General features: G+C 33.7%; 1 protein-coding gene across 1 annotated transcript; it reads right to left on the bottom strand.

Annotated features, from left to right (window-relative positions):
- Window positions 1-10,230: 10,230 nt before the first annotated feature.
- LOC128211742 (uncharacterized) lies at window positions 10,231-13,405 on the bottom strand. The gene is made up of 5 exons (XM_052916774.1): window positions 13,292-13,405; window positions 12,299-12,380; window positions 11,775-11,960; window positions 10,746-10,923; window positions 10,231-10,592 (listed from the first exon to the last, which is right to left on the bottom strand). The coding sequence occupies exons 1-5, from the start codon at window positions 13,382-13,384 to the stop codon at window positions 10,448-10,450; spliced, it is 684 nt and encodes a 227-aa protein (XP_052772734.1). The 5' UTR covers window positions 13,385-13,405; the 3' UTR covers window positions 10,231-10,447.
- Window positions 13,406-18,799: the final 5,394 nt, after the last annotated feature.

Genomic DNA, 18,799 nt, shown 5'->3' with positions numbered 1-18,799 from the left:
ATACTTTGCACAGGTGCAAATCCCTCATAATGGCTATTTACATAACCACTTTTGCACAACTTTGTATTTGAACTTTCGATATTTGCTAACAAATACTTTGCACAAGTGCAAATAACTCATAACGGCTATTGACACAACCACTGTTGCATAACTTTGTATCTGAACCTTTAATTTTCGCTTACAAATACTTCGCACAGGTGCTAATCAACCTTTAAATAATGACTATTGACACACCAACTTTTGCTCATTTTAGTATTATTACTTTCGAACATGTTGAACAAACTTTGAACAGGTGCATTTTACTCTATTTTATCAATCATTGACACAACAACTTTTGCAAACCTCATATATTTATAAATATATACTGGAGTTAAAAATTGGAATAAAGTGATTATTTATAAAGCATATACAAGTCGGATAACAAAAAGAAATTTAAAAAGGAACTTAAAAGACGTAAAAAGGCAGAAAAACGAAAGGCAAGTTCATCATTAGAAATCATGCCGAGTGACCGCCATACTTCAAATATCGACACGACGTGTTCAAAACCAGAGAGCGTGACTAATGCAAACACAAGCTTCGACAAGGATTTTTACAATAGTGCATTTTCTTATGTATCAAGTGTTATGAACCCAAACACCTCGCCCATTATGAATTTTGGCCAACAAGTTCCGTATGAATACAACCCACAAACACCAGTTGGCTTTGCACCTTCCACGTCGGTTATTGGACCACCGGGCAATATACCACCCCATGTGCTGTTGAAATAATCTCTGACATTAAATGTTAAAAGAAGCAGTCTTCTCGCAGAATAATAATAAAAGTAGCGGTCTAGATAATATAATCGCAGAAATGTATAAAAATATATTCACCCACATAGCACCATTTCTTTCGAAACTATATAATCATATCTTTATAACGGGAGAGTATCCAAACTCTTTTGGAGAAGGAATTATCGTCCCTGTTTTTAAAGGCTGAAACGTTGAAGACCCCAAAAATTATAGAGGAATTACACTTATTAGCATCCTCTCAAAACTCTACTCACAAACTTTACTAAATAGGCTTACAAATTAGAGCAAGTAGTAATGAAAAGCTCATAGAAAATCAATTTGGCTTTCAAAAAGGAAAGGCGACGATCGATTTTATTTATATTCTACACTCAATTATTGCCAAAACTCTCGCTTCGAAAATGAAATTATATTGTTGTTTTATCAATTTTGAAAAATGTTTCGATAAAATCACTAGATCACATCTATTCCACAAACTTATAACTGAAAATATAAGCATGCGGTTTGTAAAGGCCATTCAAGCAATGTATAATTCTGTCAATGCATGTGTACGATATAAAACAAACCTGTCTCCATTCTTTACGTCAAACATCAGTGTGAAACAGGGGAACCCTAGTTCCAGTCTGATTTTTCGTGAATGATATATTATCAAACATTAATCATAATATAGATGGTGTTTGTAGTATAAATGATGTAAAATTATACTTACTTCTATTTGCTGACGACGCATTTTTGCCACCCATAGCCTTACAAAGTATGCTTAATGATCTACAAGTATACTGTGGCCTATGGGATTTAAAAGTAAACACAGCAAAAACTAAAATAATGATATTTGAGAGAGGTAGAAAAACAAAATATAACTTCACCTTTAATGATACAAATTTAGAAATAACTACAACCTTCAAATATCTTGGTATGACTTTATTTAAGAATGGCAACTGGAATAGGACACAGAAACATGTAGCAGAACACTCCATTTATGCCTTACATAATTTGTTTATTGTTTTTAATCAATTAAACATAAAAGATAAGTGTTAACTTTTTGACAGTCGTATTGGCTTCATCCTAAACTATGGTGCAGAAATTTTCGGATACCACCAGTCAAAAGACATTGAATTAATTTATTGTTAATTTATGAGGAACATTCTTAATGTCAGAAAAAGCATCAATTTATCTGCATTATATGGATAATTAGGCAGACATCCCATGGTAGTAGAGCGTAAAATAAGAATTATTAAGTACTGGATATTGAATTTTGATAATAACTCTTTCCAAGCATACTTATACAATGTTAAAGAACGATATCGATAACAACAATAACTATAACGGATTAAATTGGGCTTACCATGTAAAAACTATATTAGATGAAATTGGAATGTCTGATATATGGTACACTCAAGATATACAAATAATCCCCATCCAATTAATAAAGCAAAGAATTATTGATATATTTAAACGATCGTGGAATACAGTTATTAACGAATCAAACATATTAGAAACATACTGTTGGTATAAAAATGAACTTAAGCAAGAAAATTACCTAGATGCAATACAAACGAACACATTGAGAATAGCACTTACAAACTTTCGAGTTTTCTCCCACGATTTATTGATTGAAACGAGTAGACATCATACATACCGAGGGCAGATAGAATTTGTACTTATTGCAACATGAATGTCATTGAAAACGAATATAATTTCCTTCTAGTTTGTCCATATTATAATAATCTAAGGAAAGAATACTTTAAACCTTATTTTTGCCATTGGCCTACAAAACAAAAGTTAACAACTTTGATGTCATCAGATTCAAGAAAAACTTTACGAAATATTAGTAATTTTTTACAAATATATTACGATCACGAAATTAACATGATGTGATAACTAAAACCATTGTTACAAATATGTTAGAAATTATACAACATCTCTTTATTGACCATGTCTTTGCTTTTTACGACAAAGTGATATAACTTATGTTGGCTATGAATGCTGTAAACGTTTAATGCTGAATAAATGTTATGTTATGTTAAGTTATGTTATTAACATGCTGTTGTTAACTACTTTTCAGTATTGATCTCCAACAGCAATTTGGCCAAACTGTTGTATAACCACTTACGGTTGAAGGCCGTAGTTTGATTTACATGCTGTTGTTAACTACTCTTCAGTATTGATCTCCAACAGCAATTTGGCTAAATTGCTGTATAATATCTGACAGTTGAAGGCCGCAGTTTGATTTACATGCTGTTGTTAACTACTTTTCAGTATTGATCTCCAACAGCACTTTGGCCAAACTGTTGTATAATCGCTTATGGTTGAAGGCCGCAGTTTGATTTACATGCTGTTGTTAACTACTTTTCAGTATTGATCTCCAACAGCACTTTGGCCAAACTGTTGTTTAATCTCCGACGGTTAAGGGCCGCAGTTTGATTTACATCCTATTAATTCCTGTTTCTTAATATTGATCGCGAACAGTAATTGTGCTCAATTTTTGTTTAATTAGTGACAGTTGAAACCTCACTTTATTTACATGCAGTTGTTTGTTTATGTTTGTTTGTTTTGGCATTTACCTGATGTACATTATGAATCTGTTCGATTTGCAATTGTTTTGTACTGTTTACAACTTTGCCATATTTAAAAGTTACTTTGTTGTTTTTTGCTCCTATTTAGAACTCATAATGAAAACGTTTATTAATTTTATATTTTCATGCGTTAAATTTACAGTATTACTTACACTGTTAGTTATTTAATAACTTATGCACCTGTTGACATTGAACAAAACACTTCTACTACCTACATGTATATCCCTTGCATAATGATGTGATTACACTTTTATAGACTCAGATTATGTGTCATTGTCCTTATGGTTATTCCATTTAAACATATAACAAACTGGGGATATATTTTTAATTAGTTCACCCCCCCCCCCCTACAAAAGCAATTTCACCCTTTAAAGGTCAAATTATTGAACTGACACACCCATTCATGTACTATTATAATAATAATTTTTCCCCTGGGAGATATATGTTTTACTGGAATAGCTGTTGCATGTTTCTTCGTGTCTTTCGAATATGATCATTTCACACATTTATTTTCTTACATGTACATTGTAAACATTTCCTTGTTTTCAATAACTATTTGCCAATGTATATAACTGTGTATAAAGTTGCGTTTTTGTTCTTTAAATGAATGGTCATAATGTCACTCTAATGTATACCAACCTTTCCGTTGAACTTTTGTTACACAATTATAACATTCATTTGTGGAAACAACTAAATTTATTCCACTTAAAAAACTTTTCAATAATCCTTTCCCATTGCTTTTAAAATTCTGAAATTATCATTCCCATTCGTAATCATCGAACTCCTAGAATTAAATGTAAATACCTTGCACATTTGTAACAAATATTCATTTCATAAAACAGTTCCTACAAATTGTTCTGCTTCTTTACCCTTTGAAAGCATTCATTTGTATGTAAATGTTATTCATATTCAAAAAAATGCCCCAAAAAACATTTGTTTTGCATTTCTTTTTAAAATTTTGAAATCATCTATTTGTATGCTGTTGTTAAAAATTTTCATCTTAAAAACTAATGTTCTTTAATCTTTATTATTAATCTTTGTATCGGACTCTTCTAAAGACTGCTTCACTGCGTTGTGTTTGTTGTATATAAGTATGTATATATGTTAACATCCATTTATCCAATTTCAAACTATTCATTTAAGACATTAAGTTTGCTATTCCTCAGGTTTTTTTATTAGTACTTGTATATGTTATGTAACTGTGTATTATATGTTGCATATTTCATACTTGAAGGACACATCTGTGTTCCAATACCATACTTCTGAATATCATGCCACACTCATTTCTATTTATTTCTTTTTTTTTAACTTGCATTTATATTGTTTCAATTTTAAACTTTGAATAAAAGTGCCACTTTTTATTTCTCAGTTCATCTTGCCCCATTTTACATTGTTTCCTGACTAACACGGCTAGAACAAATTAGCCTTATAGTCATTTATAGGTCCTTTACGTTCTAATTTCAACACTTCAAAATTCTCAAAGTGCAGCTTTCTTCAAAATTCTTATTACAAAACGATTCAATGTATATTACTCAAAATCTGTCTTAAAGTAAAATAAGGCTTGAAAGATGTCCTGCATTATTTGAATACGATTTGTGAACTTATCCATGTTTGCATTATATATATATATATGTAATAAAACGAACCTAGGCTGATTAAATTTCCATGTGTCAGTACTGAATCTGCCCATTTCGCCCCCTCACAAAACATTAACTGTATAATGCTATGAATCGATTTAGAGCGAACCTTTTTTGCTGTCTTCTACAGCAATTTTGTACTTATTTAAGGTATTAGCCATGTAATACAACTCGGGTAACATCGTCATATATCGCCACTCGCCGTAACAGATCGCGGAGAACATCGGACGTATTCGGCCTGTACCGGATGTTGCTATTTTAGAAACAGAAGGTATTTCCCCGACATTCATAGGTCAATAATAGAATTTAGTATTTGGAAACTCGGTGATGTTTTTCTCATGAATATACGTTTAAAATAAATAAACACTAAATGTGCACGCTGACAGTTGATTACGATACATCTAACAATTTGAGTCATAACAGTAAAACATGGATTATAAGTGAATTAAACGCGTAAGAGAAGATTTTCTGTCGAAAAACAAACTGTCAACAATCATCATAGAAATGAATATTCAGATATTCGTGTCAAAGGGGAAGTAGACCATGAGCAGTTTTTACATTTGTGTGTTCAAAAACGTTTGTGTTTTAATTTATCTTTGGAATTTTGAAATCATTTTTATTAGCTAAATGTTTAGACAGCATGTTCATATCTAAACCCACGACTGCTTGGACACTAGCGAAACTTATCTTGCTTGGTGTCTACAGGTCTCGTCAAAACCCAAGACTGTCGTGAATCATTATCAACCATATGCACAACAACTATATAGTTGTGCCTACCACACCTTACCCTTGGCTAAAACAGATATTAGTGCAGAATGTATTATACTTGTGCATTTGGATTTTACGGTGGTAGTTTCTGCTGGTTGATAATCAGAAGATTAATTTCGTTCAGGCAAGAAAATGACTGAATAATACAAATTCAACAACGCCGGGTTATGAAGAATTTTAGCCTGCAGTAAAACCTATGTTGGATCCTTAAGAGCGGATTTGACAGCCATGTCTATGCACAAGGCAGCCGCATCTGATAGAGATGATGTGAGTATTTTATATAAAACATATTTGACTTGGTTTTTGTTTTTATAAACACACTGCATTCAATATTCAAGTAATGATGATGATGATGATGATGATGATGATGATGATGATGATTGATAAACTTCATAATTTTCATTATATATATATGTATCAGCTTGTTTTTCAAAATAAAGTCGAGAAATATTAAACTGTTTATATTTTATTTTGTATATGTATGCCAGTATAATTATGTATAATTATTAGTAAAAAAGGCTTTAATGTACAACTTTTTTCTATTACAGCACTTAAGCTTCTTGATGGGTATAGTACCTGAAGGGGCATGAAAACCAAATCAGCATTTACTCAGCATTGAGTTATCATCTGTGCACACTCTGCAAGTACAAATGCATGGGAACAGACCAAACTTCCAAATGTTGAAGAGTGAAGAATTATTGTGAAAAAATCTAATTGTTAGAATACCTGACAAAATGAAACAGATGGTCAAACATATAGACATTAAATTACCAACAGAGATTGTTTACATGTTATATTATTAAAATAAAATTTGTTGAGAACTTTCACTTTGACAGTTTTGGAGGGGCATTTCCTCCCGCTTAGTCATTTTTTTAAACTCTGTAATTCTGAGTAAATATCATAAGTAAAATGCATTTATTTAAAAGAGTACATTTTATGAATAAGTCCAATTAAGCTTAGTAATTTTTTACAAGCAAAACTTTAAAGTATTTTATTAGCTATAAAAGTGTATGGTTACATGACATTATCTATATTTTCTTATAAACTGGACGGTAAACTATCATCCATTGTCTTTTAAATTGTTCAATTGACATTATAGAAAATATCTAAAATGGTTTCGCCAGCCTTATATCTAACTACATTTTATGAATTTAATAAAACTGCTATATATTTTCAAACGTTGATAACTGCTCTGTTCCGAAGAGTCACAACGTCAATCAAAATGATTTTTTTTTCCATTTCTATCAATATTGTGTTCGTTTGAACTTTAGTTTTCTGTTAACTGAAGTTTATTTTACCGGAAACTATTGTGTTTCTTTCGCAATCTCTGATAATGCGAAAATAATTCAATTATAGACAAAGTATTTACTTGTCGCTCTTTGTAGCCCTTGGAGTTTGGGGGTGGGTGTAATGAAACATAAATATGTTTTTTAATTCACGGTAAAAATCTTCATAATTTGGATAAAAGTCCCATAGTGTACCATGATTATAACTATGTTAATTATTAAAGCTTTTATAAAGGTGTGTATTACATGGCTAATACCTTTAATGTTATTATGTCTTTTTAACATTAATTAACGATTTCTTGAAAAAAAGTTCTTCGGTCATGCATAGTTATGTTTGCCAGTAGTTGAAACTTTTTACATGGTAATCCATACATAAAGTTCAACCTGCCGCCTTCTCTTAATGCAACACAATTATTGACCAAGACAATCTTAACAATATTGAACTTATACTTTCTAATACAAGAAATTTTCGATACAAAAATTTCAGCTCCGGTTTTAGAAAAGTTTCCCAATTTCCTAACCGCTTTTTTCATATTGAAATTGAGGCGGGGAGATCTATTGTGTGATGTAACAATTGAATTGATAGGTGATAATTGGCGGAAATTGCCATACTGTGCTGAAAAAGTTGCGTTTCTAGTTTTGAGAAAGTTGTTCTTAAATTTCAAAACAATAACACAAATATGGAGCTGAATTATTTGCAAATTATAATATATGTATTGATTAATATGAAATAAAACATATATTATCTCATAATACAACACTTTTATATTACCCATTCACATACACATTTACTTCAGTTTAACTTTATACGCAGCAGCATCAACATATGTCATTATATCCATATCATCAGTTTGCAGCTTGTGCTTAAGTCTGATAAGCCTTTGGTCCAGCTCACGGTAGACCCGCTTTCTTGTCCGCTGCTTTCCACCATTGACGGGACGTAACATCTTGGCCTCGTCAGCACCATACTCTTTCTACAGTGTCTACCAGAGTGTATACATTAGGGTGGCAGTTGGTTATCAATTTTATGTTGCCAACCATCAGAATGATTGTAGTGCGTAGCCCATCATCGTCGTAATGGTTCCAGGCTGCTCGACAGTCTCACTCTACCCATTGCTTGGTTACATAGTCCTAATACCGAGACACCGTGTCGGTACACGGAGTCATTGTCACATTCTTCCAGGGTCTGGAACCAATCATCTTCAACATATGCTCGGGGTACAAGTGGCAGTGCCGAAGCACGTAGCACTAGCTTTTTCACTGCTTCAGTGTCCGTGAAGTCAGCAACAGGATCATAGGACTAAACTTTCCTCAGTATTGTTTACACAATAATTTGCAATCAGTTCTGATTTATTATTGTGACAATTTGAGTTGTATCTATACACAGTTAAAGAAATAATTTATTTTTTAAAGATATGCATTGCAAACAAATGACAAAATTATAGTTATAATATTCTACAATATGTATTTCAAACAGTAATAAAAACAGTGAAATAATAAAATGCAAGTTCAAATTATTGTGTGAGGTTCATTTTTTTGTTGAACAGTATAGAAAATACAGGTTTGAGGTGCGAAGAGATAATTGGTGATAATTTGTAAGTGAGTAATTTAGCAGTTGGGTAAGCGGGAACAACCCGTAAAAAAGACCTTACCAAATATTTTAAATAATTTGAAATATTCAATATGGGAATAAATCTAAAAGATCTCCGTTGCAAATTGATTTCCTGGTAGGTCGCAGCAAGTGTTATTTTTTGCCTAAAACAATTAAGAAAGAAAACAATCATATAATTATCTGCACACTGAAATCACATTTACCGAGGTGCTATAACAACACCAATTTTCGAATGTTCGCACAGGGGTCAAAAGTAATCTATTTTTGCGGAATTATAAGTGAGGGACGGAAGAAAATTGGTGGATTCTTTTAGTATTTGGGTGTGTTCGAAGGATATTTTGACCTGGTCAGTACGACAATATCGCTTTATCTCAATATAATACGCCTACCCGGAGACCAGGCGTGTAAGCTCCTCTCGGTTGTTTTTTCATCCTATGTTTCTAGAGGCCTTAGCAAAAAAGTTATTCAATGTATAAGCTGAACGCTTGTTTGTTTACAAAGTGAAACAATAGAAAAATTGCGTGACTTTAAACTATGATTTTAGTCGAAGTATAGAGTTCTTTGACCTATTTTAGCAATTTCTTATCTAGTGTTTGCATATATTCAATTTTCGACGTGTTGTTGACTTTAACTGCTTACTTTAAGGCCAATTGTGTAATGTTTAAATAACATTTATGTAACGGACAAGGCAATGCAATAATATAATGCAGTCATTTATGTTTTCTTGTTTCCTAATGGAATCGATTCAAAGTTAACGATAGTTGTGACATAAGGCGTACCTCGACATCGGGAACAACGCCTAAATTAGCCCTTAGTCCGGCGTACCAAACGTAGGCTACGGCACTCTCATAAATGCTGATCTTAAAAAATGGCATTACTTTGTGTTATTTGGCTCATTATTAGAGCAGATGAATCAGATAAGTCGTATGTGCTAATTTTTACTGGAAAACGCACGCGACACAAAGAATCAGACAGTGGCCGCCATCACATACATACTTTTATTAAACTCGACCAGGAAATATGTAAGTAGGCTCGTCACACTTGTTAAATACACTTATTTATTACTTTATAAGGACTCGTGATAGCTTTTATAGACCAGTAAAAGTTTATTTAATATATAAGACGTGTTCTATAGAAAACAATATATGATACTCATTAAGAAGCTTTTTCATGCGGCTTCTGTGTGTTAACGCAACTCCAAACAGATCGAGTCGGATGCATCCAGGTTTGTTTTTACTACGTTTAAAATGAAAGTTTTGAGCAAACGAAATTCGTAGAATGAACAATTGAATAGTATGTCATTAATCTCAGTTATGTGAATACCATGACCATGTTTCTTTAAACTAATAATATGGAATAAAGAGAGAGAAACCTTCGGCACGATTTTAGCTATGTTTCATAAATTTCGCATTATTATTATTCTTATTTATTTATTTTAAGTGTTAAATAAATTTACTTAAATTGAAATTCACTGCAGATTGTAGGCTCGTCAAAATCGTTGATTAACATGACAACTTGCTGATTGTTTGCTTTTGGTCATACGGAAAGAAACAATTTTAGGAGTGACGAAAAAACACTCTCTGTGAGTTTTGCACGTGATTTTATTGGTATTTTGTAGTATTGTGTTTAGTATGATCCATTTAGTATTGTTTGTTTCAAACACACATGCACACGCATACATACAAACACACACACATACGGCAAAGTACGAATCTATCAAATGTGACTTATAAATTTTTAATATCGTAAATACAGTTTGACGGTGATAGTCCAAGGGTTTCAGTTACGCGCGGCAGCAGCAGAAGTTGGGTCCACAGCCTCCACCACAGGCGTTGTATCGGTACATGAAGGACGTTTTCTGTCCCGTAACGCCCCATGGTAGCCAAGTGTGGGGACTGTACACGTGAAGTGAGTTGAAACAGGTCAGACTAGAACAAAGTGAATACATTTATATTTATTTGTTAATTATGTGGAGGAGAACAACCACAACCACCACCACAACAACAACAACAATAACAGCACTAAAATATTAGAATTGAGTCAACATCTATATCTCAACATTTAAAATAATTCAAAACTACCTGAGGCTTGAGCAGACGTCTGCACACGGCACGGTCAGGCTGGAGCATGTGCGCCTAACCGCGTACACGTGCGCACTGCTGGTATCCAGTAGCGCAGTACATGTTGCCTGAGCCATCTGGTCACGGTAGTCATAGGCAACACCGTACTGGTCGCCCGGACCGGTCGACGCTTCACATCCTAAATATAATCCTGTTTATATCAGTTTATGTGTAGTTTGTATCCATTTCAATTCAATGGAATTCGTTAATGGTAGAATAATCCAAGATAAATCAATTGAATGTAAAACGTGAATGGAAAAATACATTCATCAATTTTAACCCAACCGATTTCATTAAACACATAAAGTAAATATGAGCTGGCATAAATTACAATCATTTCAATGTTCCATACTATGTTAATCAGAAGTATTTTGGAGAAATCTAATTTGACGTTATTGATGAAAACAAAACAAAAAATAATGTTTGTCCATATAAAAACAAACTTGCGATTATTGGCGCCTTTTTGCACTGGAATTTGTTGCCGCATAGCTATGTAACAGTTAGATGACATGAAGTGAATTTTCAATTATAAAAAATGGGCAGAGTAAGCGTAGCGAACGAGTCCTTCTTAATAATTAAGAATTCACTTTATGTCATCTAACTGACTTAGAAACAACCTCATTGGCCAATACATTGTCAACACAAAATCTGACGCAGGCAGTGTGTATCGGATGATTGGCAGTAGGCGGACTTTTTAACACGCACAAAAGTTGAAATTCTTAATGATTAAGTCATTCCTTAATGGTTATCTTTCTGCAATTTCATTGGCGTAAGATTTATGTTGTACTCGAATGATTGAAAGTCCCCATTAATAAAGGCAAATATGTTTTATCTGCACACTTAGCATATATTTATTTCATAAAAGTCAAATGTGTAAAAATAATCATGCATTAAAATTAAAAAACAAGCATGTTTTGGCATCAACCCCTAGTGTGACCCTTCAACTTTTATTGTGCTCGTTTGAGATATAAACAGTTCGGTCTTATGTACCTGCATATTGCACAGCGTTACACGGCCGTCGCTCAGTTTCATTTTGCATGGCGACATTGTCTTTCATTAATAGCCTCGTTCTGGTTTGGGTGCGTCCATTATCTACTTCACTTCCACTACACTTGAATGCGCATGCGCTCCACTCCGACCAAGATCCCCATTGTTTCATTACAGTTTCAACCAAATCTAGAGTCAAAAGTAGGAACCATTTAATTTGAAAAGACACTTACGCAGAACTTAAGCATCTCAAAAGTGTAGTAATTTATTTTTTGTCCAACTGCAGTCGTGTGTACAAAACTGGTTATTTTTATTGATTTGCTACTATTTCTGCTATGATTACTATCAACTTATCAAGCATTTTAAACATTGGCATAACGATAGCAAGTGAACAATTTATACAAGTTTATAGAATTTGAGTGAACTAAGGAATTAGAAAAAAGTTTTTTTGGCATGTTGATAGAACTATTTAAGAATACTTTTTGTTATTATGTTTTAAATGAATGATTATGGAAAGAAATGTTTACCATTGATTAAATGTTGTTGTCTGGATATGGTGTCTTTAAGAAATGCCTGCTTCGTTTCAAGGACAGCTATTCTTTCAACTGTCTGTGTTCCAAGAAAGATAAGATAGGATATCATGTACAATTTTAGCTCGTTACGTCAATAGAAGTTCTATTCGAGAATTGTATTTCTGACCGAATCCGGCAATTCGGTCATTGACCTATGTCTTAAGCATCTAAGTCCTTCCCACAGAAGTGGACATTCAAACAAATGAGGAGACACATCCAAGGAATTATATGTGATAGTAACTGCACCCGCTTCCAGTCTTTTGAAAATATTAGTACAAGTGTTTACTTTCAATGTAGGGGTTACAATTAGTGACCTTTTTGTAAGTGTTTTTCTATGTTGTCAAGAAAATTAGTCAATAACCTGCGGGCATAGCAATGTAGTTTATCTTTTAGCCAGCTATTGCGTATTTAAGCTCCGTAACTTGTTATTGTGAAATTAAAGAATCATCTCCTGTATAAGTTCAATAACTCTGGATGCGGGTGCCCGATCTATTACTTCACTGATCTGTGTTTGGTTTTTGATGCAGTCAAAGTTTAGTCAAATCATTGGTGTCGTTTTCGATGTCGCCGTCGAGCATGAAATCAAACTTTGCCTTATCTATAAGATATTCAAAAGATTTTTCGTAAACATGTTGCCAGAAACAATATGCACATGTATAGCATCAACCATAACTCTGCATAACTCTGGTTTTTATAAGTTGTGTGGTTAGCTTCCTGCATGGATAGATATTTTAAAAGGGAATATCAAATCACGGATAAAGCAGAATAATTAGTTATGATAATGAAGAGAACATTACACAAACAGGTAAAGTTTATCATTGACTCCGTTCTAACAAAACGCACGCTAGCATCAAAATGTTCTATAGTTATACATACTCCATATGATATAAATTCACTAAATAGCATGCATTTGGTACTCCGAACGGAAATTGAGTAATTACAAGTTACCTTCAAGTTTGTCTCCTGCCACGTACACGGGCTCGGCTCCAAACCAAGTCCGACACTTACAAAACCAAAAGCTATCAACGTATACGTCCACATGACGAATCATTATAATTCTGGTATGCGCTTATTGTCAGGCACTAATGACCTGACATGTATATCCGGCTTTCAAAACAAGTCCTCTGGTAAGTGTATGTACTTGACACATTCTTAAAACAAGTAAGCATAAGAACACTTCAATGTCTAAGCAGGTGCTCAGGACAGCATTGTAAAACACAAAAGTAGTACATTACGCAACCTCAATAATTTTATGTTCACTTTAAGCATAATTAAATAATTAACGAGTTTAATAATGTTATTTTCAATTGTGGTATTAGACTTTATTTCGTAGATAAAGCTGCAATATGAGGTGGCTGATTTCTGCCACTGACGACGTGTATGGCGGCAAAAGAGGGTATATGCGAACATCCACGACATAGCAGGGCAAAGATCCACCAATTGGCGGAGCGAAAATGCACCGCATTATAATATTGTATTTTCGACACCAAGTTGCGGTACTTTTTATAAACGAATATGATACCACTAGAAAACGGCATTAACGTGAGATAATAAGTATTTTAATAGCCGAGCGTGTAATATAGGTTCATACCAACCCCAGCGTCGGGTGTTTTGCGGAAACGGGGTTTGAGCGAGCGGCCATGGTTGTTCCTTTTTGGATTACTAGTTAAACAAATAAATGTAAAACTGTATTTTAATTTAAGTTTTACATACGGATACTTTTTTTTCTTTGCCCTCGGCCAAGGTTAGGATTTCCAGCATGACCACGTATTTGGATCTACTTATCTTCGGTGGGAGAACACTTGCTTTAATACATACACACTATAAATCTGCAAGCATTGCATGCGTATCAGAATACATTAGTCCGTATTCCACTTAGTTCAATACAATAATTATCTAGCTTACTAAAGTACGATTATAACGTTTATTATAAGACCATGTTAAAATGACGTTATAAAACCAAAACGGGTGTCATAAAGATGAAATTAATTATTTGATGTGTTTTTGAGTAATTTAAACGAGAAAAGTGCATAATAAAAGGGTTTTTAGGGAGGAATTTTTATCCGGGGTTCGCAATCCATTGTCGTGGATTTTTTTCTTCAGAATATGCTCTTCCGTATCAAAACGTAGAACAAATATAAAAGGGAAGTTTATACATAGGTCTGATTGTTTAGAACTTTAGGGGTTAGACACCAGATGGTTCCAAAATCGGCAAATTCATTTTTTCCACAACACAAGTCTAGAATTGTAAATAATAATCTAGTATGAGGCCGATAATACATCACTTACAATGATTAAAAATAATATTTTGTCGCTGTCTAAGCTGAGTTTACCAGTTTAAAGTTAAAATAGACAGACACAGTAAATTTCGAAATGGAAGAATACGCAAAAAAAAGTACAAAAGATAAACGTGTTGTTAGCGGCGTGATACATCAATGCGTTTTACACAACGATTTAAATTTTACGTAATATTATGACAACTTTCTTTTATGTAATTTTTATCATTTGGTGTCTAGTCCTTTAAAATATAACAGCGTGGATAACGATAGCTATGATGATGAGCTAACACAGTTGTCTCAAATTCTGTTAGAAATACAGTAAATCACAAGTGTATCCATTAACCTTCCTTGGCAGTAACGATTTGAGAGTTAACAATGACGACTTTAGCAAAGTTATTGACCTTTGCTCTATAATCATATAGATCTAATTCAGAACCGTTTTTATATAAAAAATACAGAAACAAGCTGAATAGCCAAATTAAACATAAACATAAACTCTTTGTTTCATTCATTGATTTATTGAGAATGACTTGCCTACTTATATTATCTTTAGAAAGGAATGTAGACGTTCACGTACTTATATCACATGATTGTTTTTGCAGAACGTTCGTTCTTCTATAAATCGCACGCTTTAAAAAAATCTTGGTGAATTTCAGTTTTGAAACTTTATAGACATTACGTCATCATTTGATTTTCCGCCTGTTGAAAACACATAACAAACTAAGATAGCTGATGGATCCGTGGTCTATTGGTAAGGTACTTGACTGTTTGTCCAAGGGCTCGTTCCCCGCCTCGCATTAACAATAGAAATCGACGTCCGTAATAGAAGTCCCATGGGACAGTGCCATACACTGTCGAACGTTAAATAATAACGAAAATTCTAAAAAGGGTTAGATTCTGTATTTGAATTATGAGCCATAACTTAACAAGACCGTTGCTCGTGATGATGCGAAAGGCGTTATAAAATGAACGCGAACACAGTAAGTTAAATCTCAATGATTATGAAAAAATACATTGATTTAGTCAAAAGACGCATGTCAACAAGTATCGTACATACATTAATCAAATAATGAAGCAGGTTTGTCTAATTATTAATTGATAATTAGAAATATAATGTGTTGATCATGATATGGACGATAATTAGTAAATAACTGTATAAAATTGATGCAGTCCTTTTCAGTTACGAGCGACAGCAGCAAAAGTTCGGTCCACAGAGGGACCCTTCGCAGCCGTTGTACCGGTACGTATGGGCACTTTGCTGTCCAGTAACACCCCATGGTAGCGAAGTTTGGGGAGTGTACACGTGTAGAGAGTTAAAACAAGTCAAGCTGGAACAAAGAAAGTTTAAATTGTTTTCCAAGAACGCTTTTTAAAATTGATATTGCTGTAACAATAGTTAAAAATACACGTTAACCACTTACATATCTGAACTGTTTGGTTTTGATGTCAAAGGTGTAAAAGTTTTGTTTCTTATATGGTATTGAAAATGATATCGACTACTGACGTTTGTTTTATATTAAAATGGGTATCATAACTTAGTACATGCTTTGCGGTGGTTTATAGATTTTATCATTAAAATATATCTTGATATTTTCACTGTTTCAAGTATATACCACTTCTTCGATTGTTGGAACTTAATTTTTACCCCACTTGTACTCCTTTCAAAGTATGTGCTGAATACATGGCATGCAGCATTTATTACAGACGGTTGCATTTTTCTCCCTTTGTAATGGAAATCAAGAGAAAACTGTGTAAAATTAACCTCCTTACATACATGTATCTTTTTATAATTTAAGTTCGTATGTCAAAAGTCAAAACCAAAAATGGATGAATTAAATGAAAATGATTTTAATCTTCTTTATAGAGGTTTATCTGATGTAAATAATTTCGAAACATATTAAAATACTACAGCAACCTCATCATCTACAGTACCACCAAGAGTATAAGTCGCCTCACTGCAGACTGTCTAAATTTAATATCATAACACAGAGTGTGGCCGTCAGTTTAAGTTCCTTGACTTTAATAACTTCCGGACAGAAAAGATAAATATTTACACCAAAAACAAAACAGAAAATGACTTGAAACTGGGAGTATGGAAACTAACTTCTTCTCCAAATAAATTAAACTGCTTTCACCTGAAGTTTTGAATTATGACACGTATGCCTCTCTTCTGAGTGTTACAAATAAGGATGGTAGTGAATATAAATCCCCCACATCGCAGGGGTTCATAAGTTACATTGATCGCAACCTTCGAGAAACCAATTCCAAAATGTCGCATATTAATGATATTTAGTTTGCGAAGACTAGAGACGGTCCCTAAAACAAGCAGAAATGTATTAGGCAGTGTTTCGGCAACAAACCCAAAACAGCTAATGTATTTTTCAATGAACATCTGGAAAAGGTGCAGCCGACACTTTAGGTGTTTCATTTACAAAAGCCCTTCTTTATTCGATGTTGCTCATACTTTGGCACGCGTACCGGTCAGGTGGTTCCTAGCTGTCCGGAGGCTAGCTACAATAATGAACGATCAAGGATACTTTTTTTATTATTTTGACATTTCTGATGTATCACGAGTCTGCCATAGTAAAACAAAATCGTCAAAAGACTCGCTGACGGCCATTTAGGTTGACTATCCGGAGGCGACATTTTGCTCGAGCTTGACACGACAGGTGATTAGACTTATCTCAAAAAGTAACAGTGAATGATTCTTGCTCTAAAGACACAGCTAAAAGCTTTCTAGTGTATCTAGTGTTTTCTCAAGTACATAGTTCCATGTTTAATCCATCGTGTAATCATTTTAGGTACACGTGTTCTCTTGATACTTGCAAACATGGCGGCGTACTGTGATCGATGTGATCAAAATATTTGATTTTCACAATGATGAAATTCGTTATGAAAAGAGCACATGCGATCTCGTGTTTTTTAAATAATTACGCCACATATTGTTGTTTGATTTGAATGTCTTGTATTTTGTAATTTATTTGTAAACAATAAATGAATATGCTTAATTGAAATAATAAATTGGTGTTTCAGCGATAAGTGACAATGTATTTAAAAAGTTTTATTCAAGATTTGCACTATTTTGTTAGCGCTACATGAAAACAAAACGTTAAGAAGAAGGTAGGGGGCGGGGTGCGGTGGGGTGGGGGTCGGAGTTGATGCAAACATTTCGTGGTAAAATAATTATTATTTCATTACAGAAGCATACAATAATATGAAAATATCCTCTATCTCGTCGCTTTTAAACTCCCTTTCTTTAAGGGAAGTTGCAAAGTCAAACAAGTGTGGGTGTAAGCGTACACTTATAGTTTATGCCAAAAAATAAGGCTTGACCACGAACAGTTTCACTTCCTTACGCAATAATTTTTGTTGCCATGTTTTAATTCTAGGTGTACACAGAAGGGACTGTTATAGGTGATACATTGGATAAGAAGTTTTATACAAAAAAAACACTCTAGTTAGTACTCAGCTAGCCTTTTAATGGAATACTTATGAGATATATCGAAAAAGGCATTGTAATATAACAACTCCAGCCGATATACTGAATGACCCTTGTATCAAAAGCATTTTTGCAATCCTACTAGTCTTGTCTCAAAGCTTCAGGTCTGCAATTGGTCTTCTTTTATGGGAGGTCGTTGTCAAGGGGGAAAGGAGTTCAATCAAGGGAGGCATTGTTTAATTACGATGAATGTTTCATGCATTATGTTATGTGGGCGGATAAGACGTCTGAGAGGATTGCAAAAGGGCAACCACTTTTTGAAGTAATATACCTTGTCTTACCTTTACCTTTGAGCCGAATTAAAAAGCTTTTGTCATTTCTGTACAATTATACAAAACTATCAAACATAAAACAAAACCTGATACTGAAAACGTACCTTTTGCACACGGCACGGTCATGTTGGAGCATGTGAGTCTCACGGCGTACACATGCACACTACTGGTGTCCAATAGCGCGGTGCATGTTGCCTGAGCCATCTGGTCACGGTAGTCATAGGCAATACCGTACTGGTCGTCCGGACCAGTCGACGTCTAACAACCTAAATATTATCATTATTTTTTTATACAATTATAATAAGAAGATTATTGCGATAGATGTAATTTTAGTGCAAATTCTGTTAAAATAAACGTTTTTTTAAAGAAGGACAAAAATTGAGAAGAAATTTAAGATTTTTGTATA

The sequence above is a fragment of the Mya arenaria genome, chromosome 12 (assembly GCF_026914265.1).
Source record: "Mya arenaria isolate MELC-2E11 chromosome 12, ASM2691426v1".
Classification (NCBI taxonomy): Eukaryota; Metazoa; Mollusca; class Bivalvia; order Myida; family Myidae; genus Mya; species Mya arenaria.
Note: the sequence above shows the minus strand (reverse complement) of the source record. Positions and strands in the feature narration are given on the sequence as shown.

Excerpts from the sequence above, each read along its gene's own strand:
- LOC128211742 (XM_052916774.1), bottom strand. The coding sequence starts at position 13,384 with ATGTGGACGTATACGTTGATAGCTTTTGGTTTTGTAAGTGTCGGACTT. Across the intron at positions 11,961-12,298 it reads ACAACAACATTTAATCAATG|ATTTGGTTGAAACTGTAATG; the intron begins GTAAACATTTCT and ends TTTTGACTCTAG. Across the intron at positions 10,593-10,745 it reads GACGTCTGCTCAAGCCTCAG|TCTGACCTGTTTCAACTCAC; the intron begins GTAGTTTTGAAT and ends ACTTTGTTCTAG.